The 22,988-nt window shown below is 37.0% G+C and overlaps 3 protein-coding genes across 6 annotated transcripts in view; 2 read left to right on the top strand and 1 right to left on the bottom strand.

Moving 5' to 3' along the window:
• The window catches only part of LOC144967559 (cytochrome P450 2U1-like), a 41,518-nt gene extending 31,453 nt beyond the window's left edge, over positions 1–10,065 (top strand). For both annotated transcript variants that reach the window (XM_078904994.1, XM_078904993.1), the window contains exons 6-9: positions 2,290–2,483; positions 6,538–6,795; positions 8,073–8,258; positions 9,324–10,065. In XM_078904994.1, the coding sequence (XP_078761120.1) occupies positions 2,290–2,483; positions 6,538–6,795; positions 8,073–8,258; positions 9,324–9,502 (817 nt within the window). In that variant the 3' untranslated portion in view covers positions 9,503–10,065. The remainder of the gene's footprint in view (positions 1–2,289; positions 2,484–6,537; positions 6,796–8,072; positions 8,259–9,323) is intronic.
• A 985-nt stretch (positions 10,066–11,050) lies between these two features.
• On the bottom strand, positions 11,051–18,292 carry LOC144967558 (superoxide dismutase [Mn], mitochondrial-like). 2 transcript variants are annotated; one of them, XM_078904991.1, is made up of 4 exons: positions 18,142–18,292; positions 17,314–17,519; positions 12,638–12,934; positions 11,051–11,711 (listed from the first exon to the last, which is right to left on the bottom strand). In XM_078904991.1, exons 1-4 carry the CDS (start codon positions 18,171–18,173, stop codon positions 11,560–11,562), a joined length of 687 nt encoding a protein of 228 aa, XP_078761117.1. In that variant the 5' UTR covers positions 18,174–18,292; the 3' UTR covers positions 11,051–11,559. The 2 variants fall into 2 exon arrangements, with proteins under 2 accessions (XP_078761117.1, XP_078761118.1); XM_078904992.1 differs by lacking the exon at positions 18,142–18,292 and adding an exon at positions 17,919–17,937.
• Positions 16,300–22,988, top strand: part of LOC144967557 (uncharacterized) — a 26,530-nt gene continuing 19,841 nt past the window's right edge. Inside the window, exons 1-5 of one of the 2 annotated variants that reach the window (XM_078904990.1) lie at positions 16,300–16,440; positions 17,088–17,208; positions 19,944–19,989; positions 22,253–22,308; positions 22,762–22,829. In XM_078904990.1, the coding sequence (XP_078761116.1) occupies positions 19,960–19,989; positions 22,253–22,308; positions 22,762–22,829 (154 nt within the window). In that variant the 5' untranslated portion in view covers positions 16,300–16,440; positions 17,088–17,208; positions 19,944–19,959. Of the gene's footprint in view, positions 16,441–17,087; positions 17,209–18,547; positions 18,680–19,943; positions 19,990–22,252; positions 22,309–22,761; positions 22,830–22,988 lie in introns of those variants that run through there. The other variant, XM_078904989.1, reaches the window with a different exon arrangement.

The following is a 22,988-nucleotide window of genomic DNA, read 5'->3' as shown; positions in this document are numbered from 1 at the left end:
GAAAGTTGAAAGCGATTGAAATATTTCACTACTACTACTACTACTACTACTACTACTACTACTACTACTACTACTACTACTACTACTACTACTACTACTACTACTACTACTACTACTACTACTACTACTACTTCTACTTTTTAGATAAATATATAAAAGTATGTAAATAAATCAGGATATAAACCAACAAACAAATGAATAAATAAATTAATAAATTAATAAATACATAAATAAATAAATAAATAAATAAATAAATAAATAAATGTCAGACGTGAACTTCAACGAGATCGAACTATGAGAACCCCAGCCTTTATCTTTTAGGTACAGTGGAACCGATGTATAACAGGATCGGATATAACAAGACCCGGTTATAACATGGATTATTAAAATCTCCATTTCCCCCCCCCCCCTCTTTGCTTTTAGTACAATGTTCCTGCTATAACAGGTCTTTTAAGAGCCTAATCGGTTATAACAGGTGCGCCAAAGCCCACGTCTCCAAATGTAATGCATTACGTTCAGATAAGCCTACACTACAGGCAACGGAGAGCTAGGCCAGCCCTAATTCGTGTAAACTATGTATTTGTGTGCAACTTACTACTAAACTACTTCATTTTCAGTATAGTACGGGCCCTGCTGCAGGCAGACAATGTGTAGCACAAAACACACCCACTCATCCACCCATCCACCCACCCACCCACACACACACACGCGCGCGCGCGCGCGCACACACACACACACACAATCAACGGTTACTTTGAAATTTTTGAAAGTGAGAGAGAGAGAAGGGGGGGGGGGGGGGAGAGAGAGAGAGAGAGAGAGAGAGAGAGAGAGAGAGAGAGAGAGAGAGAGAACAAATTATTTGTTTAAAGATAGTGATTTAGGTCATTTGGGTTGTTACGGATTTTATACTGGTCCATCACTGTTATACCGAGGTTCAATTGTTGTTCGCGATGTAGTTGTTATATCGGATGACCTAAACATCAAATCCTGAATTTAAAATTAGATCTATCCATGATAATCATGATTAGAAAACAAAAGTTTAATAAATTAGATTCATTACTAAAAAAATAATTTAAAAAATTGATCTTTAATATAGCGCAATATCCACTAAACGTGCTCAAAGCTTTACAATAGGCACCTAGCCAACAGCAACACTTAACATGAAGAAAGAGACATGACGTCTGTTAGTCGATATTACAGGGTTTTTTTTCGGATAGAAACAACGCTCTTAACGGTCAGCTACTCATTTTACACCTGAGTACGGTGAGAGAATATGAGTAAAGAGTCTTTTCCAAGGACTCAACTATGCGCCGAGCGAAACTCGAACCCAGGACCTTCCGATTCGAAAGTGAGTGTCAAACCACTAGACCACATAGCCGCACAACCAAGATGGCCATACACCTTTGCTCGACTGAAAATGTTTAAACCATGATAGTAATGAAAACTGGTCGTGTTAACGGCTTGGCAGAGGTCGATACGTTTCTTTCTATGGATAAATAAGACTCAAGGGAAGCAAACAAGTAAATTTACTGTCCTTGAAGTGGCGCCTGAAGGCCTATATGGAATTTTTTCCCCTGCATTGTTATGATATTGCGAGAAATGTCAAGAATAATGACACAATCAAATAAATTTTCTTTAACTTAAATATTATAATTATTACTAATATTAATCAAGACTTCAGTGTGTGTTTCCATTTACACCTAACGTTATGAGCTTGATTTAGCATTGTAATGGACAATATTTTGTGTTGGTTTGAGAGTACTTAATATAGCCATTACAAAAACTGGGCCCACAACAATTTGTGTTATCAGACCTAAAAATAAGTACTCGTTGACCCTGCATGATTCCAATTTGAGACTGTTTTCCATAATACACGGAAGAAGATTTAGAGTTAATGATAAAATCAAATCGGGTAAGAAAATTTCACAACAAAAATTTTATTTTTTTAAAAACTTTTCTTGTCACTCCCCGACGCAAACTACGGGTCAACTGGGCTTATTATTATTATTATTATTATTATTATTATTATTATTATTATTATTATTATTATTATTATTATTATTATTATTATTATTATTATTATTATTATTATATTATTGTTATTATCATTATTATTGCTTATAATAATAATAATAATAATAATAATAATAATAATAATAATAATAATAATAATAATAATAATAATAATAATAATAATAATAATTAATTTATTATTATTATTATTATTATTATTATTATTATTATTATTATTATTATTATTATTATTATCTTTATTATTCGAACTTCCAGATTACAGAAAGCAGAAAGGCTATCCAACGAGTTGGATCGGATTGTGTCCAAGGAAATCGAGGTGAGAAAAGAAAGATTGCTGAAGGACAGCAATGCCAGGCAAGAACCCGAAGACTTTATCACAGCGTTTTTACTGAGGGCGGAAAAGGAGAAACAGAAAGAAAATAACAATGACGTCGTTAACGGCATGGATGGTAATGATCTCTCTCTCTCTCTCTCTCTCTCTCTCTCTCTCTCTCTCTCTCTCTCTCTCTCTCTCTCTCTCTCTCTCTCTCTATCTATCTATCTGTCATCTGCATTTTTTGCGGCCGCAAATATCAGGGCGATCCGCAAATTTTGGCAAATTTACCAAAATTGGCAAATCGTGGCAAATTTTGGGAAAATTGGCAAATCGCGTGGCAAATTTTGGGGAAAAAAAAGAAGCGAAAATAAAATAACGAAAAAAAAAAGTGCGAAACTTGAGAAAAGTTGCAGCTTTGCCTGGGCCCAAACCAAGGGAAGCTACTCTCTACGGATAATGATCCTTTAAAATCTTTGTAACAACGCTATTGTGTAAATTAATAAATGTAGCCTCCTTAAATGTAATAAATTGTCTTTTATATATTTTTTTCTGTATCGCGTGTTAATTTTTACTGAAACGCTTAGTTCTCCTCGGCAAATTTTTGGGCAAATTTTGGTCTTTTTGGCAAATTTCTTGGCAAATTTTTGGGGTTTTTTTTTGGCAACTTTTGGCAAATTTTAGGTCCCAATTTGGCAAAAAATGCAAATGACAGATCTATCTATCTATCAATCTCTTTCTCTATAATTATTTCTCCCTCTCTGTATCTCTGTTATTCTCTCTCCATATATATATATCTATCTATCTGTCTATATATCTCTCTCGCTCACACATACATACACACATACACGCACTCGCAAAATCGATATATTACTCATTTATCGCTCCTATATACATCCCAATATCTATCTATCTGTCTGTCTCTCTATCCATCCATCTATCTATCTATATATATATATATATATATATATATATATATATATATATATATATATCTGTCATGGCAGTTCTTTGCATCGCTTGCGGCCGCGTTGCGGACGCAAAAATGGCAAAAAATCGATGATTTGCAATGCGGCCGCAAAATTTGCAATTCGTTGCAAATTTTTGCAAATTTTCGAGATTTACATTCATAAATTCTCTCTCTCTCTCTCTCTCTCTCTCTCTCTCTCTCTCTCTCTCTCTCTCTCTCTCTCTCTCTCTCTCTCTCTCTCTCATCAAATCCATATTTCTCTCTCAGCCACCCTTCAATTTTCATATTATGTTTATAGATATCATTTGGTAATAGAGAGATAATAAGTTAGGCTGATCAATTTAAGAAATGATTGTTTAAAGGCTAATTTAAATTTGATTTGTTGATGGAATATGTTTTGCAATTAATTAAAGATTCTTATTTATAAGCTGCATCATCACAAGGTTGCAATAATACAGACACTAACCGGGGTTGTTATGTAAAAAAAATACCTCCTGGTCTTTTGGCCAAAAGTTTATCATAATCGCTTGATATAGTGGGCGACATAATAGGCCTCTAAAATGTTTAATTGGAAATGACAATTCATTAAATTATAATTGCAAAAGGCCAGGATGTGTCTTATGATCAGAAGTGCTTTAGGACTAATAATATATTAAATAACTATGAATAGCGATGTTATATTTGCATTAGATTTGGGTTTGACTGACGGGCCGGTAGATTTTCCTCCTTTTGGACAAATTTTCATTGTCATCACTGGGGGACCTGTGCTTGTGTCAGGATGAAACAGTTAGATAATCTCAAAATAAGTACACTGATAGCGTGTTCTTCCTTTTTCTTGGGTACTTTAATTGTAATTCTAGAACTTTTTATTAGATCCCATTTTCTTCCTTTTTATGGCGCTGCTATGACCTTACATTTGTTGCAAGCGCTGCGAAACCCTTATAAACAAACAAATACATTTCTTTTTCATGAAAGAATTATGGGTTTTTAGGAAACTTAATCGCAACTTTTTGCAAATTTTTTGCAAATTTTGCTGTTTTTTGCTTGCAAAATTTGGGACCGCCATGTCATATATATACGAGGGCTCTTTCAGAAATAACCGAAAAATGCCCATTGCTCAGCAACCAGTGGAGATTTTTTAATTCTGTAAACGACATGATATTCCTTATTTCCTTACGGATATTCCCAGAAATTATGAAGTGCATCATTTTGCACAAAGAATTTCTAGACGATTTTAAAGATGGCGGCCCACCTTGAAACTTGGTCAAAGGAGGAAATCAGAGCTGTCATACGTTTTTTTGAACGCCAAAAGTCTGAATCCTACCGAAATTCATAAAGAACTTCAGAGTGTATATGGTGAGCATGTTATAAGCCGTACACAAGTCTATCACTGGTGTAATTTGTTTGAAGCCGGCCATTCCGACTTGACAGACAGGGAAGGGAGAGGGCGTTCGATAACTGCGACGTCAGAAGACAATATGAAGCGAGTTGATGAGCTTATTCGTCAAGACAGGAGGTTGAAACTTCATGAAATCGCAAGCAGTCTTGAAATTTCGGAAACTTCTGCCCATAGAATTGTATTTGATGAACTTGGCTACAGAAAAGTCAGCGCAAGATGGGTTCCTAAGCAATTGACAGACAATCATAAAGAACAAAGATTGGACATCTGCAGGGAACTTTTGAGAATAAGCAAGAGCTCACGCAGGGTTCACGGGCATACTGCCAACGCCGGCGGAGACTTTCTAGGGTACGATGTGACTTTTCTTGACAGCATAGTCACCGGTGATGAGACTTGGTTGCACCATTGCACCCCAGAAACAAAGCAAGATTCGATGACATGGAAACATCCATCCTCACCTGTCGCGAAGAAATTCAAAGTCATGCGGTCAGCAAAGAAAATAATGGGAACTGTTTTCTGGGACAGTCGTGGTGTTATTCTGTTCGAAACCTTACAACCTGGAGAAACAATCAATGCTGCAAGGTACTGCCAAACTCTTCACAAGCTTAGGGAGGCCATTCGCAGAAAGCGCCCAGGGCAGTTGACCAACGGGGTCATTTTGCAACACGACAACGCTACACCCCACACAGCACGAGTGACGCAAGGTTGGCTAGAGAAATATGGATGGGAGATTTTGCCACACCCACCACACAGTCCAGACCTCGCACCATCTGATTATCACCTCTTTGGGCCACTGAAACGTGAGCTGGCAGGAAAGCGCTTTGATGTCGATGAAGAGCTTGTTGGCCATGTGCGGAAATGGCTACAAAACCTTGACGGAAATTTCTTCCGAGAGGGTATCTATTCCATGGTGCGGCGTTGGCAGAAGTGTGTCGACAGACTTGGCTGTTACGTAGAGAAATGAAGGACGAGTCAAGGTATGAACACGTGCAAAAATTTTGTTGATAGCATAAAAAAACGCGGATTTTACAGGCATTTTTCGGTTAATTATGAAAGAGCCCTCGTATATATATATATATATATATATATATATATATATATATATATATATATATATATATATATATATATATATATCAACAAAAGGGCTGTTATAAAAACCCTAAATAAATCGAGCGAACTTCGCACAAATAAGCCTTCCCAATGGGGATGACGATATTATCATTATGGTTATAACAATAATAATAATAATAATAATAATAATAATAATAATAATAATAATAATAATAAAACAACAACAACAACAACAACAACAACAATAATAATAATAATAATAATAATAATAATAATAATAATAATAATAATAAAAAATAATAATAATAATAATAATAATAATAATAATAATAATAATAATAATAATAAACACATAATGATAATAATAATAATAATAATAATAATAATAATAATAATAATAATAATAATAATAATAATAATAGTAATAATAATAATAATAATAATAATAATAATAATAATAATAATAATAATAATAATAATAATAATAATAATAATGATGATGATGATGATAATAACAATAATAATAATAGTAATAATAATGCGAGCATATTGTCATATTCCCTTGATCTTAAAACATTTTCTGTGGTCTAAATCGGCGAAATAAAGTTGATTTTTTTTGTAAGTGTGTGTGTGTGTGTGTGTGTGTGTTTAAAAATTGTTTGTCTTTTTTTTTTTTGTGTGTGTCCTTTTCCTCATGCAACCGAAATATAACTACTTAATCAAGGGGAAACATTTTTCTATCAACAGTCCCGAATTTGCTGGGCATTCTAAAGAGTCTTGTTGCTGCTGGTACTGAGACGACTTCATCAACGTTGTGCTGGGCTGTGCTTTATCTCCTACACCACCCGGAGGCTTTCAGCCGTTGCTACAAAGAGCTAATGGACGTCGTAGGGCCAGACCGCCTGCCTACGTCACAAGATCGCCCTCATTGTCGTTATTTGGAGGCCACCATCATGGAAACACAGAGGTTGTCTAGCATCAGCCCTTTCTCTATATATCACACTGGTAAGTGGAGTGGTGGATTGATCGTACGGTAGAGTCACGCTCTCCTCGGCCAGGCGGAGTTGTCATACCACTAAGATCGCGTGTTCGAGCCCCCATCCCCGCCGCGAAATTTTTATTCTCTATTGTCTCTGGCACTTTCCTACTCACTTCATTACTGGTAAGTAATAGAAGTTTATCCCGGTTACCATGTCGTTTAAAGGAATAATAGCAATTACTTGCTACCCTTTCGATAGGACGCAAGTTGATCGCAAAGTCGCCAGATCTAATAGACCCAGCTGCCCAACCATTGGTGGGTGAGCGAGGGAGGTCAGGGAAAAAGAAAAATGATGTCGACTGCCCTCGGAATCAATCTCGGTCCCTTTGCTTGTGAAGCGAGTGCTCTACCAGCTGAGCAATCGGGCCCTCGCAGATTGGGTAGATCGAAATATTGGCTGTGAAACCTTTAAAAGCTGATGCCGTTACGGAATCAAAGGTTCTTTAGCACTGTGATTCAAGTTTGATATAAAATGTTACTTTTTTGTTTGTTTGTTGCTTTAGGTCTCTTCCAACACAATTGAGGTTATATGAGAGACCGCTGAAACAAAAAAAAAAAAAAACAAGCAATCTAACAAAAATAGTACAAATGTAAATCAAAATCATAACCTAAAGATATCATAAGCTAAATTATAAATAACCAAGAACAAACAGGCAGAAGATTTACAGAAAAAAAATATCTCCTGTCAAAAATACAATCACAAACCAAAGAAGCAGGATAGGCTAGTAAAGAGAAGAAGAAACGACATCACTATCGGATCGTACACCCATGCGAACATCATAGGTATATGATTCAAGGGTGATGCTCCCATCCAACCACCCGCTAAATGTTAATTTAAACCAACAATGGTTTAATTAAAATAAGATGGATTTTTAAAAAAATATTTAAAAATTGAGATTTTATATAGAGCAATATCCATTAAATATGTGCTCAATGCGCTTTACAAGGGGTCCTTGGCCAACAGCAACATTTAACATTTCCGACCGGACATGACGCCTGTTATGCGATATTACAATTTTTTTTCGGACAGAGACAACGCTGTTTACGGCCTGGTACTCATTTTACACCTGAGTACGGCGAGAGAATATGAGTAAAGAGCATTCTCCAAGGACTCAACCATGCGCCGAACTAGGCTCGAACCCAGGACCTTCCGATCCGAAAACTTAGAGCACGGTAAGTGGATATTGCGCTATATAAAAGCTCAAGTTTTAAAAAAATAATTTCATAATGGCTTTCGTTTCAGCGTCAGCCGATGTCCATCTCAAAGAGTTCCTGATTCCTCGTGGATCCATCATCATGCCTAGCCTTGACTCAGTCCTTCATTCGCACGACATTTGGGGTGATCCATTCAACTTCCGCCCAGAACGATTCATCGATGACGTCACTGGCCAACTAATCAGACGAGAGGAGCTCATTCCCTTTTCTCTAGGTAAGCAATAGGATTCAACAGTCGTGACGTCACGTCCCTCGTAATGACGCATAGTAACTTAGTAATTGGTTCTAAACTATCGGAACAATGGCGGAATGAAATACTTCTCCGACGAGCATCAAAGTGTATCCAGAGGAGAAAAACATTATAAATCTGATAATGTTTTGACTTAATCTTATACATTCTAATCACATGACACGTGAAAAAGTTATAGCCAGCATGAAGAATAAAAAGTACCGATTTCCTTTGTTTAGAACCAAATTTCTCGTTGCTGGGCGGGTGTGACATCAGATTTTTGAATCCTATTAAATCTTAACACAATAACAAAGGAATGTTTGTTACAACCCGGCTATTACGGCAACTCCGCCTGGCCACACGAGGGACGCTCTATAATAATCGATGGTGTCAATTGTAGAGTGTCCTTCTCGTGGCTAGGCAGAGTTGTTGTAACAGTCAGGTCGCGAATTCGAATCCTCATTGCCGCAAAGTGCTTATTCCCTATTGTCTTCTGGCACATTTCTACTCATTTCATTTCTTGTTATTATCAACACAGGTGCTAGCTCCACTCACTTTTCTGAAGTGCCATCGTTAAAGTAAAGAGGCAGATGATGCTTTTCATATTTGCACAGTATAATATTTTGATTCCGTGTTGACAACGTAGTGAACTTTTATATTGAATAATGTAAGTTGTTTATAGGGTCACGACGACGTGCACTTATTTGTAGGTCTGATAACCAAATTCCTTATGGGGTCATTGTCTTGTTTTAATGGAAATCTTTTTTTAAAATGACGCAAAATATTATCCATTACAATGTTAAAATAAGCTCATAAGTGGATTCGGATGTCAGACTTGCATATATGGACAAGTCGGGTCAAGATAATTTTCAATTCGTAGTTCACATTTTCTTCAATTATTGTATCAAATAAGTGCAACCTTTGTGATTCAATGTTCTAAGCGCACGGTGCGCTTATAAAATAGGGATAGTAATGTATTCAAATTTATATTTTTAAAAAGTTGCCTTGATTATTCATTTTTTAACGGAATTTGAAATTCAATATTTTCAGGAAAACGAGCCTGTCTGGGAGAAGCCATGGCCAAGCTCGAAATGTTTCTATTTTTAGCTTCACTGATACATCAGTTTGATATTCGGACGCCAGAGGGATCACCTCTACCCCCTCTAGACTACAGATTTGGATTAAATTGCTCGGCTCTACCATTTAAAATAAGCTATGTACCTCGGTGATTTCGAAAATGGATTGAGAGCAACTGGGATCCTGGAATGCTTACGCAATAAGGGAAAACTGATACTGATAAAGGGGGATTGAAGACAACAGTAGTGAACTCTCCGTCCCCCTTGGGAGGTCAAAAGACCCCACCCATCTGAATTAGTCACATTACAATTACACGTGTAAATATCACTAAATTATCAAGAAAATAAAAAAAAAACAAGGATAATCGGGATTTTAGTAGACCTGTCAAGATTTATTTTAACTAAAAACCCTGACAACAACACCAAAAAACAAAACAAAGATAAAAAAAAACAAACCCCACAACAAAATAAAAATAAAGAAAAAGACAAGAAAATCCTCGGGGATACACGAAAGTTTGCAGCTCTGTTCTTGTTGTATTGCTGCAATACGAAAATTTTTCACTCCAAGCCTTAGGATATAACAAAATGTTTCACTCGATCTCACCAACCTTGTTGTATCCAGAGTATATTGTGTTATATTGATTTGTAACTTGAAATTTCAAGGTTTCCTTTTAATCATATGTATTACTTTAATAAATAATTTGATATATAACAAATTGACTTGATTTCAAACTTATTTTAGTTTCTTTACTTGTGCATGAAAAAACGTATAGATTTATCGGGATCTATATGGATGTATTAAAAACATATGTATGTATGTATATATGTGTGTGTGTGTGTGTGTGTGTGTGTATCTATGTAAGCATTTATGAATGAATGAATGTATGTATGTATGGAAGCATTTATATATATATATATATATATATATATATATATATATATATATATATATATATATATATATATATATATATATGTATGTATTATATATACACATGTGAGTTTCCTAAAGAGATTTATTTGTAGGAGTTTTACGGTGCCTGCAACTTTTGCGAGTTCTATTCAACACCAGAAAGACCACTGCTGCACTGGATCAAAACAGTCGCTCTACATTTTTTTAGTCATTGTCCTTGTTGTTGCCTGTGTGTTCAAGAATTCTACCACATCACCAGGACAAAACCTATTGGACAGATTTTATTCCTATAAAATCCACTGTGTAGATTACGAGCAGATCAGAATGTGTGCTGCAAATATACATGGAAGTGAAGTAGCTGCTTTTGATTGACTCTGTTGATTTCTTTTAATAAAAATAAATATTTCTAAAAAATGGAATGACATGGTCTTGTTACAAAGTCAATCAATGTTGAGCCTGGTCAGTAAACGGATGAGTGATAATCATTACAAGACTCTAGGCCTGGCATTATTTCCTGGGGTAAGGCACTTCACACACAATACCTCACTAAATACCATCAGGTATGTTTCAAAGGTGGAAAATATTCTGAAAAAAAAACAAACTGAATATGACTTGTCGCCATTCAATGAAGGAACGTTGAAAGTTCGATGCCATGACATTTTGGTTTGTATATTTTGTATTCATTTGGTATTAATCTGTTTGTTCTCTGCAAGGCCATTCAAACCACTCCCCATTCTACTCTCAACAAATTGAAAAATAAATCAAAAAGTTTAAAATCAACACAGCTCTAAATTTTCAAAAGTATGTATTTCGCAGAAATCAAATAATGAATCAAAACATGAAGTATGCAAATCATACATTGGATCAGCCATAGACAACAAACGAATAATTTGTATAATGAAAATTAAAAAAAAATAATTAAAAAATCAGAATTTCAAGAACCCCACCCCAAAATACCCCTGTATTACCAAATATTAATTATTTTTACATTCAATTACATAAATTATCTTAAAGCTTCATAGTTGAAGTAGTGTAGTACAAATTGATCGCTTGTCCATTTCTGGGCAAAACTAAATAATTTTCATTACTTTTCCTCTTGTATTAAAATATCATATTATGGACAATAAAAAAAAAGTCTGAAATTGGCCACAGATTGCCCACAAAATATCTGTATAAATGACAAATCTGATACATACATTAGCTTGCAATTAACAATAACATTAACAATCTGGCAACATTGGTAATCATCACAATACTTTACTTTATTCTATAATAATTCATTCATTTTTTTCACAATTTATCCGGTCATACGGACCTTAGCCAGCCTCTGTCCAACATCGCTCCAGTTGGCCACATTGAAAATGGCTTGGATGTAGTCGGGACGAACATTTTTGTACTGGAGATAGTAAGCGTGTTCCCACACGTCAATGCCGAAAAGAGGAACAAGACCTGCAATTCAATTGTTTAAAAGATATATATAACAAATTTGAAAAATAAAAAATAAACATGAACATTTATACAGAGCATTTCCATGGATTTACCATGCTCAATGCACTTCACAATGTTTCATTTACTTCCCCAACAGGCCACATGGAACCATATTTCCATTTCATATACTACACTTACCCAAGGACGCAACAAGACTGGAATTTTCCATAACTTGTCACTCATCCAGCCACTGACAATGCTAAACACTGCTTGACTTTTGTGACAAGACAATACACTGTACAGATGAGCCACCGATCCACCTATAATGTTTATTTTTCCAAAATATTTACATAAACAAAATTAAAATGAAGCAAATATATTCACAGGGTCCTTATTTTTCCATCATTTATCAATTGTCAATAAGTCTGTTAGGTCAATTGCGGGTTATCAAACGCATACACCCCTCACCGTACAAGAGTCACTAGGGCAAGTCCATCCAGAGAGTCAAAGTTTGATAAAAATTCTCTCAGGAGAAGCCAACAAGTGTCCTAGAATCTGAGCATGCCAAATCTCGATGCTAATGGGAGGTAACGACTTATTTTATATATATAAAAATCAGTCGTCAAACTCCAGTATGCCGTATTGCAGAGAGTGCTGGAATTCAGCATGCTAGAATCCACTGAGGACTGTATCGAGACATTTTTATGTGTTTTACATTTTTAATGAAGTAAAATGCCCAAATCTCTAAAATCAATATTTTAAAAAATTGATTCACTGGTTTCTAAACTTGTTAAAGAATATTTGATACAAATGAGAACAAAGTATTTTCCATCAGATCTAAGAGGGGGATCAGAAATCTTTTTGACTGCACCCAGGATCAATACCGATCCCTTTGTGTGTAAAGTAAGTGCACTACCAACTGAGCTACAGAAATTCCCAAACTTTACCTGTGGTGGCCTCTAGGGGATCTTGATTGGCACACACAGAAATACGAAGTCGTCCCGTCACCTTGTTGTACCCAAGCCAACACCAGCCTGACCCCTGAATTCCGATAGCAGTTGACACAAGCTCTCCCTTCATTCTTTCAAAGGTACCAAAGTTCTCTCTGACAGTGTCCAAAAGGTCACCAGTCGGCTCTCCACCACCATGTGGACTCAAATTCTCCCAGAAGATGGTGTGGTTAATGTGGCCTCCACCATTGAATTTCAGGGCAGGAAGAAGTTTGATGATGGCATTGGTGTCTCCTGAAACAAACAATTTTGAGTGATCAATGAAAATTTATATTAAAAAAAAAAAATAAAAAGAGAGAGAGAGAGAGAGAGAGAGAGAGAGAGAGAGAGAGAGAGAGAGAGAGAGAGAGAGAGAGAGAGAGAGAGAGATAGAGAGAGAGATAGAGAGAGAGAGAGAGAGAGAGAGATAGATAGAGAGAGAGAGAGAGAGAGAGAGAGAGAGAGAGAGAAAGAGAGAGTGTGTGTGTGGTGGTTGTGATGATTCTGTGAAAGTGGTGGAGGCTTTTCTTGGAACCATATGACCTCACTGGAGTTTGAGGGTGACAGAAGTCGCCCACCACCCACCATTTTTGACTCCAGGTCTGATTTTTTCCCCCTGTAAAAATGAAGTTTTAACTCCGCCATTGCCGGTCCCAAGCCCGGATGAGAAAGGAGGAGGGTTAGGCGTAGGGCCAGCAACTCCACCCTGGAAAACACAAGCCGCTACAGAAACGTCGACGAAAGAAAACCCAATTACTACTGTTCTGGAGAGGAAGGGTCTTTGCGACAGATGACGCTTTGCAGTGAAAGCCGAGAGGAAGTTACAAGGCCGACTTTCCTTCTTTCGACCAGAACCATCAACGTCGGAACATGGAATGTGAGGACCATGTATGAGACGGGAAAAACCAACCAAGTAGCAGCAGAAATGAAAAGCTACAACCTCACACTGCTTGGAATCAGTGAGACCCGTTGGACCCAGTCAGGGCAGATGAAACTGATCACAGGAGAGCTCTTACTGTATTCCGGGCACGAAGAAGAGAACGCTCCACACACAGAAGGTGTGGCACTCATGCTGTCAAAATCTGCACAGCAGGCCCTGTTAGGATGGGAAGCACACGGACCGCGAATTATCGGAGCTTCCTTCAGAACAAAAGTGAAGAAGATCACAATGAATATAATACAGTGTTATGCACCAACAAATGAACATGACGAAGAGGTAAAAGACAGGTTTTACAACAGATTGCAGAATGTCCTGGCCAAGTATCCAGAGAAAGATGTGAACATTCTCATGGGTGACATAAACGCAAAGATAGGGACAGATAATACAGGGTTCGAGGAAGTGATGGGAAAACATGGACTGGGAGTAATGAACGAGAATGGGGAGAAATTTGCAGACTTTTGTGCTATGAATAACCTGATCATTGGAGGTAGCACTTTCCCCTACAGAAGAATACATAAGGCTATATGGGTATCACCCGACCTTGTTACCGTAAACCAGATTGACCACATCTGCATAGCTAAGAAATTCAGAAGGTCCCTGATGGATGTACGGGTGAAAAGAGGAGCAGACGTTGCATCGGACTACCACCTGGTTGTAGCAAGGCTGAAATTAAAACTGAAGAGAAATTGGATGGAAGCAACGAAAAGAGAGAAGTACAATGTCAATTTGTTGAAAGATCCAGATACCCGAGGAAAATTCAGCCTGACTCTCACCAATATGTATAAAGTATTAAAAGATCAGTTTTTGGAAGAGAGCAGTGTGGAAGATGATTGGCAGAAAGTGAAGAAGGACACAAGACAACCTGTCAGGAAGTGCTTGGGCCGATGAGACACCACCATAAGGAATGGATTTCAGCCAAAACACTGCAAAAGATCCAGACAAGGAAGCAAAAGAAGGCAGTCATAAACAATTGCCGGACAAGAGCCACAAAGGCAAAGGCACAGAAAGACTTCACAGAAGCCAACAGAGAAGTTAAGAGGAGTGCAAGAACAGATAAGCGCAAATACATTGACAGCCTGGCGGAAGAAGCAGAGAAAGCAGCAGCCAGCAACAACATGAAACAGCTGTATGACATATCAAAGAAACTGTCGGGGAATAACAATAGGCCCGAGCGACCAGTCAAAGACAAAGAAGGAAACACCATCCTGGGAAAGGAACAGCAACTAAATAGGTGGGCTCTTCACTTTGAAGAGCTTCTGAACAGACCAGCTCCGTCGAACGCCCCAAACATCAACCCAGCTGATACAGACCTTGACATCAACTGTAGACACCCGACTAAAGAGGAGATCAGGAACGCTATCAAACTATTGAAGAATGGCAAGGCAGCTGGGCCAGACAACATTCCCGCAGAAGCTTTAAAGACGGACTTAAAAACGACCACAAAAATGCTTTATCCTCTCTTCAAGAAGATCTGGGAGGAGGAAGAAGTACCAACAGAGTGGAAGGAAGGGTACCTCGTCAAACTGCCTAAGAAAGGCAACCTCAGCAATTGCAACAACTACCGAGGAATAACGCTTCTGTCAGTGCCAGGAAAAGTCTTTAATAGAATAATCTTGGAGAGAATTAAAATTGCTGTTGACCCCCTCCTTCGCGACCAACAGGCTGGCTTCCGCAGGAATAGATCATGTGTTGACCAAATTGCAACCCTACGCATCATAATTGAGCAATCCTTGGAGTGGAATTCCCCGTTGTACATCAACTTCGTTGATTATGAAAAAGCGTTTGACAGTGTGGACCGAGAAACCTTATGGAAAATACTCCGCCACTATGGGGTTTCAACAAAAATAGTCAGCCTGATCCAAAGTTCCTACGAGGGAGTGACCTGTCGAGTAATCCATGGGGGACAACTGACAGATAGCTTCAATGTGAACACTGGAGTCAGACAGGGATGTCTTCTGTCACCCTTTCTCTTCCTTTTGGCGATTGACTGGACAATGAGGTCAGCAGGTAGGAGAAATGGGATTCAGTGGACATTGTTCGACCAGCTCGACGATTTGCAGATGACTTGGCCTTGCTGTCCCACAATCACCAACAAATGCAGGACAAGACAACAGAGATAACAGCAAAGTCATCACAAATCGGACTCGGGGCCCATGAGGGTAAAACAAAGGTCCTCAAAATAAACACAAATAGTAAAGAACCAATCAAACTGCACGAGAGCAAACTGGATGAGGTTGACCACTTCACGTATTTAGGCAGCATATTAGATAAACAGGGTGGCACAGATGCAGACGTAAAGGCAAGAATTGGCAAGGCGAGGGTAGCATACTTGCAGCTTAAAAACATCTGGAGCTCCAAGGTGGTGTCAACCCGAACCAAAATAAGACTCTTCAATTCAAATGTCAAGTCAGTCCTTTTGTATGGAGCGGAGACCTGGAGGACCACCAAGACCACCACCGGAAAAGTACAGACCTTCATCAATAGCTGCCTCAGAAGGATCCTCAAGATTCACTGGCCAGACAGGATCAACAACGCAGACCTGTGGCAGAGAACATCTCAAATGCCAGCAGAAGACGAAATCAGACGCCGCCGATGGAGATGGATTGGGCACACCCTGAGGAAGCCAACCAATAACACCGCTAGGCAGGCGCTGAGATGGAACCCCCAGGGAAAACGGAAGAGAGGGCGGCCTAGAAACACCTGGCGGCGAGACCTGGAGGCGGACATGAAGAGGATGGGACACACCTGGGGAGAGTTGGAGAAGATGGCCCAGGACAGAGGAAGATGGAGGCCTATGCTCCACTAGGAGTGACGGGCATAAGTAAGTAAAGTAAAAATGAAGTTTTGGAATCTCTACCGATTTTAACCTTGTTAAGCTGAAAAAGAATGCCCAGTTGACTTTTTTAAAGAGAGGAAATCTTAAGTACCTAAATAAATATTTTTCTATTTACAGAGATACAGGATTGTGAAAGATGATCTGATCTTTTCACACATCACACAGTTATTTCTTCTTTATCACATTATAAAAGCTGTGCACAGAAAAATGTCATGTTTCTTTGGTTAATCTGTAAAAAAAATAAAAAATACTCTGTCTATTGATAGAACAAAGATGACATCACGCTGGCCCATCCATCTGTATGAGTAATTCTCACTAAACTGTATTAACCAGACTAAACGTTCAAGATTACACATAGTTTTGTGTGTTGGTCCGTTTTACTTCCAGATGGCAATGTTGTGAGCTTCTTAGCCAAGTACATACTATCTATAAATGATGCATACCAAGCTATTTGAGATTATGTAACTATATGCTATCGTATACAACACTAAGGATCAAGTCCTTGGATCATTTATATAGTGTAAAATTCACTAAGTGTGCTTAAAGTGCTTTACAAGGGTCCTAAGACAACAGCAACACTTAACATGTAGGACGAGACATAAAGTCTGTAAGGCGATATTACATTTTTTCAGACGTTAACCACCCAGAGTACTCTTTTTACACCCGAGTACGGTGAGAGAATGTGAAAAAGGGTCTTTTCCAAGGTCTCAATTATGTGCCAATCAGAACAGGACTCGAACCATGGAACTGAAGGTGAGTGTCATACCACTAGATCACATAAATCCTATATTCAGCCTTAAATAAAATAATTTTTGAGTATATATAACTTCTCCTATTTACATAACCCTAACCACTCACTTTGTTCTGCTGCCTCAGCAAGCTTTTCCTCTGCAACATTTAGATTATTCACATATGTTTGATGATGTTTTTCATAATGCAGCCTCATAATGTCTGCTGAAATGTATGGCTCAAGAGCATTGAAGTCATACTTCAGATCTGGCAAGGAATGTTTGAGTCTTGAGAATGCAGTAAGATTATTGCAGATTCCAGGCTTTGCAAGACATCTGAAAAAGATCCAAACAAAACAATGGAATTAAGTTCACGTTGAGGCTGAGGTCAAGACCAAGAATTGTTAGTGTTGGAAACTCAAAGATAGTTTTCTGCATGCCTGAATATGAAAGTATTTATTGAAAGTCCATTGGGACCGCAAAATTGGGTCAAAATGTTTTCCCCCCTTGATCTAGATAACCTACTTATAAAAACGTAATGATCATCTCAATATGTAGCCTAATCATGTGAAGTAAAGTTTACGGGACTTGGATTTAAAAAAAAAAAGAAAAAAAAAGTGGGGGGGGGGGGGAATTGTGACATCAGTACATCAGTATGAATCATAATCATAATCATACTACTTGGAGTACTAAGTACTAAGACTAAGAGACCCATTTGAGGGGATAATGACGTGCTTATCGATTTCTTGGTCGATGACAAGTTCTTTAGACTAAAGAATGATAAAACGAAATGATTGCAACAGGAAATAATCACGATCAACTCGACTGTGAAGGGATTGCATGGCAGTGGCCTTGAAAAAGAAAAAGGGTCACGGTGCGGTCACCATACCGACAAAACAGTTCGCAGTAGCAGCGAGTTTGTTTTCAACAAGAACACAATCTTAAGTTTAACAGTTACCTCTTGAGAGCGAAAGCAGATGTGCTGAGCATTTTGAAGCTGTCAATATAACATAGGAACGATATATAATAAATAAAAAGAAAAACTAATCGCAACGTAGGAGTTGAGAGCAAGGAAACGGGGAAAGTTGTTCTTTTGTTTTGGAGTGAGTTTGTAGGCTGGGTCAAAGGTTAATCTAGGAACCATTTTTAATAAATGTTGCCAAATACTTAATGAAGTAATGTGATATTTGGTTCCCGAAGAACTAAAATTATGCTTAAAATACTTTTGTAATCGCCTATTATTATTATTATTTTACAATACCTTACGCCTTGTGAATAAAATTCAAGATTTATCCACACGTTTTCAAAAATTTTAAATCTTAAATTAGAAATTATATTGCATCTCGCGTTCTATCGCACCTTATTTGCATAATTGCATATTGAATTGTTGTAGTGCAATGGCGGATGTCACAACCTACGGTTACTTGAATTAGAATAAGAAAAATCAACGTTGATGTCTACGAGAGTTGCATCTAATCAACTAAAAAAATATTGTGGTACATGCATTTCTTTATTCTCGGTCTAAAGAATCCATATGCTCGTTATCAACCCAACGAAGTACCTTGTATCGAGAGAAAGTGACGTTGTTGATCGACATAACTTGACCGTCGTGGTTCTCTGGTTCTGATGTTGCCACAAGTCAATAAAACTGAAAAAAAAAAAAAAAGTGTAAATCAGTGACAATACAGAATAATAATTACAAGAGTATTTATTTCTTGTACATGAAAACGTTATCGCCTCCTCATCCTCATTGCCCTTTCACAATCTTCTTACTTCTTCCTCCTCATTCACTTTCACACTCGCACTCCACACCCTGACTCAGGGCCCTGACCAACGTCCAACCCTACTCCGCTTACTCACTTACTCATACACATCTCATATAGTCTATATATCTAATATTCTTATCCTACTCCGACTAGCGTCTAGACGTCTAGATACTGCTAACTACATGAAACTCCTTCTACAATGTAAGCTGTTATTGTTATTACTATTACTGTGACTGAGTGTTCATATGCAGTCTTATCTCAGTGGAACAGCAGACCATTTTTGCAACAAAATACATATTGAATGCAAAACTAATTTAATTACAATTACAAAAAATGAAAGACAATTTGCAAATTAGAATGACCTCATCCTCACCTTTCCAATCCAAAAATTAAATGAGGTCAACCGTCAACCTATCATAATATTATAATATAACGTCGTGCTTTTACTTTTAATGAGTTATGTAAATTTACAGTGTATACACACTAAATTTAAACTACATTTTAAATAACTCCTTTACCCTCCTTTCAACTTACAAATACTATTTGCTCGTCTGATATTTGATTTTTGGGATAACCTGTAGACGTCCATGTGGGACAAAAGTGAAAATGAAGAAATTCTAAAAAAAAATATGAAGTTGGCATTTTAATTTCCAACATTATTTTTACTTTTACAATTGATCTGGAGTTGTAGATAGCTTGGAATGTATTTTGAAAAATGCAGATGTCTTAAAATTTAAACTGTCTTATATAAGTTATTATTCCAGAAAGAGTGGATGAAATTATAACTTATTTTAAAAGCACTTAGCAATTTTCTGAAAAAAGTTGATTTGGCGTCATGAAAGTTATTTTAAGATTACGAATGTGTAAGGAAGGTTTAATTTGAGGATTGTCTTCATTAATGAAAACTCCAGATGGTTGAAATAAAATTCTTTCATTAAGAAAACAAATGTTGATGTCATTTTCTATTTTTTAACGTTTTATTATCAAATTTCAGATTAGAAAATTAAATCATGTCAGAAGGTTCGGCCTCACCAAAGCGGGTTAGTATGCCAGTATTTTCATAGATAGGAATACAAAGATCATGTAAAGCTTTAATTTTCTTCTAAAAACAATAGATTTAAACTTTAAATGGAAAAGGATGTTTATTGAATTGTTTGCCTGTGAAATATTTTAAATATTAAAATGGGGTGAATTTTTAATTCAGAAAAGTGAGTGGAGCAGGCACTTATGTTGGTAACAACAAGATATGAAGTGAGTAGAAAAGTGCCAGAAGACAATAGAGAATAAATTTTTTTTTTTTTTTTTTTTTTCGCGGCGGTGGTGGGGTTTGAACCTGCGACCTTATTGGTACGACAACTCCGCCTGGCAGGTGAGAGCGTGGCTCTACCGTGTGAGCTATCCACGAACACAAAAATATTCGTTTCAAACCCAAAGTCATTTCTAGATCCCTCTCTCACCCACTTCTTGAGATCGCCGATTCGTTCGCCACCATCGCGAAGTAATATTGACCAGCAGTTAAGCTTAATAGCCAATATTCTCATCACAAACATATAACATAGAAACGATTGAGACATTGAGTATGCTCCGGTGTATGGGGTGAATTTTTAATTCAGAAAAGTGAGTAGAGCAGGCACTTATGTTGGTAACAACAAGATATGAAGTGAGTAGAAAAGTGCCAGAAGACAATAGAGAATAAAAAATTTTTTCGCGGCGGTGGTGGGGTTTGAACCTGCGACCTTATTGGTACGACAACTCCGCCTGGCAGGTGAGAGCGTGGCTCTACCGTGTGAGCTATCCACGAACACAAAAATATTCGTTTCAAACCCAAAGTCATTTCTAGATCCCTCTCTCACCCACTTCTTGAGATCGCCGATTCGTTCGCCACCATCGCGAAGTAATTTTGACCAGCAGTTAAGCTTAATAGCCAATATTCTCATCACAAACATATAACATAGAAACGATTGAGACATTGAGTATGCTCCGGTGTTTGGGGTGAATTTTTAATTCAGAAAAGTGAGTGGAGCAGGCACTTATGTTGGTAACAACAAGATATGAAGTGAGTAGAAAAGTGCCAGAAGACAATAGAGAATAAAAATGTCTCAATCGTTTCTATGTTATATGTTTGTGATGAGAATATTGGCTATTAAGCTTAACTGCTGGTCAAAATTACTTCGCGATGGTGGCGAACGAATCGGCGATCTCAAGAAGTGGGTGAGAGAGGGATCTAGAAATGACTTTGGGTTTGAAACGAATATTTTTGTGTTCGTGGATAGCTCACACGGTAGAGCCACGCTCTCACCTGCCAGGCGGAGTTGTCGTACCAATAAGGTCGCAGGTTCAAACCCCACCACCGCCGCGAAAAATTTTTTTATTCTCTATTGTCTTCTGGCACTTTTCTACTCACTTCATATCTTGTTGTTACCAACATAAGTGCCTGCTCCACTCACTTTTCTGAATTAAAAATTCACCCCATACACCGGAGCATACTCAATGTCTCAATCGTTTCTATGTTATATGTTTGTGATGAGAATATTGGCTATTAAGCTTAACTGCTGGTCAAAATTACTTCGCGATGGTGGCGAACGAATCGGCGATCTCAAGAAGTGGGTGAGAGAGGGATCTAGAAATGACTTTGGGTTTGAAACGAATATTTTTGTGTTCGTGGATAGCTCACACGGTAGAGCCACGCTCTCACCTGCCAGGCGGAGTTGTCGTACCAATAAGGTCGCAGGTTCAAACCCCACCACCGCCGCGAAAATTTTTTTTATTCTCTATTGTCTTCTGGCACTTTTCTACTCACTTCATATCTTTTAAATATTAAAATGCTTTTGTACATCAGATTTTTTGCTCTTTCTTTCTCTCATTCAATAATAATTTTAAAATCCCTGTAATGCACTCAGTAAGACTTTTATAGATGAAATATCAATAAAAGTTTTTTTCTTTGTCACAATTTAAATTTTTAGTATTTTTGGATTATTTTATTTTATTTTTTTCTATGATTTCACACTGGATCTATGTGCAAAATGAAGTGTAATGGTGTGTTATTTTGTTTATTTTACATGAAACTTAAGATTGATTGTAGTTTTTGTTTTTCACAAATCTATAATTTGAATGAAAATACAGATTCTATCTTTATTTCCTGTTTCTGTCAAAGGTCTTTGTACCTGATTCAAACATTGTTTCGGATGGGAATGTCTTGATTTTATTTTACTCTGAAATTGAATTTCGCCTCTCCATTTTTAAAAAAAATGTTTCAGTCACATATAATTTCATGGACCCTTATCCTTTTATTTTACCTTTCAGCCTCGGTTAGATTTTGATGACAATTCCAAAGAAGATCTTCATGAAAAATTAAGCAAGTAAGTAATATTGTTAATTACAACCATTCAATTGCTCTGCTAATTGTTTTAATAGCTGGACTAGGATACACGTTACTTATTGTTGATCAAATAAACAAATAGGGGGATTTTACAGTCAGAAATAAAAACTTAAATATTTATCTATTATTTAATTTTTTATTTAAATGACAATTTGTTGAAGATCTTAATGACTGATTGTGCAAGTTAGTCAATATTGTAAAAACGATTCTTTACTTTACTTAATTACTGTTTTAAAATCTTGCTGTCAATACATAGATTAATTGGAACAAATTTGGGGAATTTTCATTCAAAAATTAAAAATTGACAATGTTTTTTGTATCAATTCATATTCTAATGGTTTTCCTTTTTTTTTTTTTTTCTTTAAAAAAAAAGTTTATTATTTATTTAAACAAGTTTTAATTGATGGGATGAATATTGATTTTGTTTCTTCAGGAACAGAGACCAAGATGACCAAGGAAGTTACAGTAACTCTAGAAAGAGGAGACCGGAGGCAGGAGAAGGTTAGTGTGTTTTACAGCATTGCCTTATAGAAAACCTAGGTTAACCACTTCAAAAACCCAGGCTTGTTAGTTGTTAGACTATATGAATATAGGATGTGCTAAAAGTACTAAAAGGTCTTTTTTTGTAGTGTTTGCTACAAAAGTACTTTAATACTATTG

The sequence above is a fragment of the Berghia stephanieae genome, chromosome 3 (assembly GCF_034508935.2).
Source record: "Berghia stephanieae isolate SIO BIC M18660-M18661 chromosome 3, UCSD_Bste_1.3, whole genome shotgun sequence".
NCBI classification, from domain to species: Eukaryota; Metazoa; Mollusca; class Gastropoda; order Nudibranchia; family Aeolidiidae; genus Berghia; species Berghia stephanieae.
Note: the sequence above shows the minus strand (reverse complement) of the source record. Positions and strands in the feature narration are given on the sequence as shown.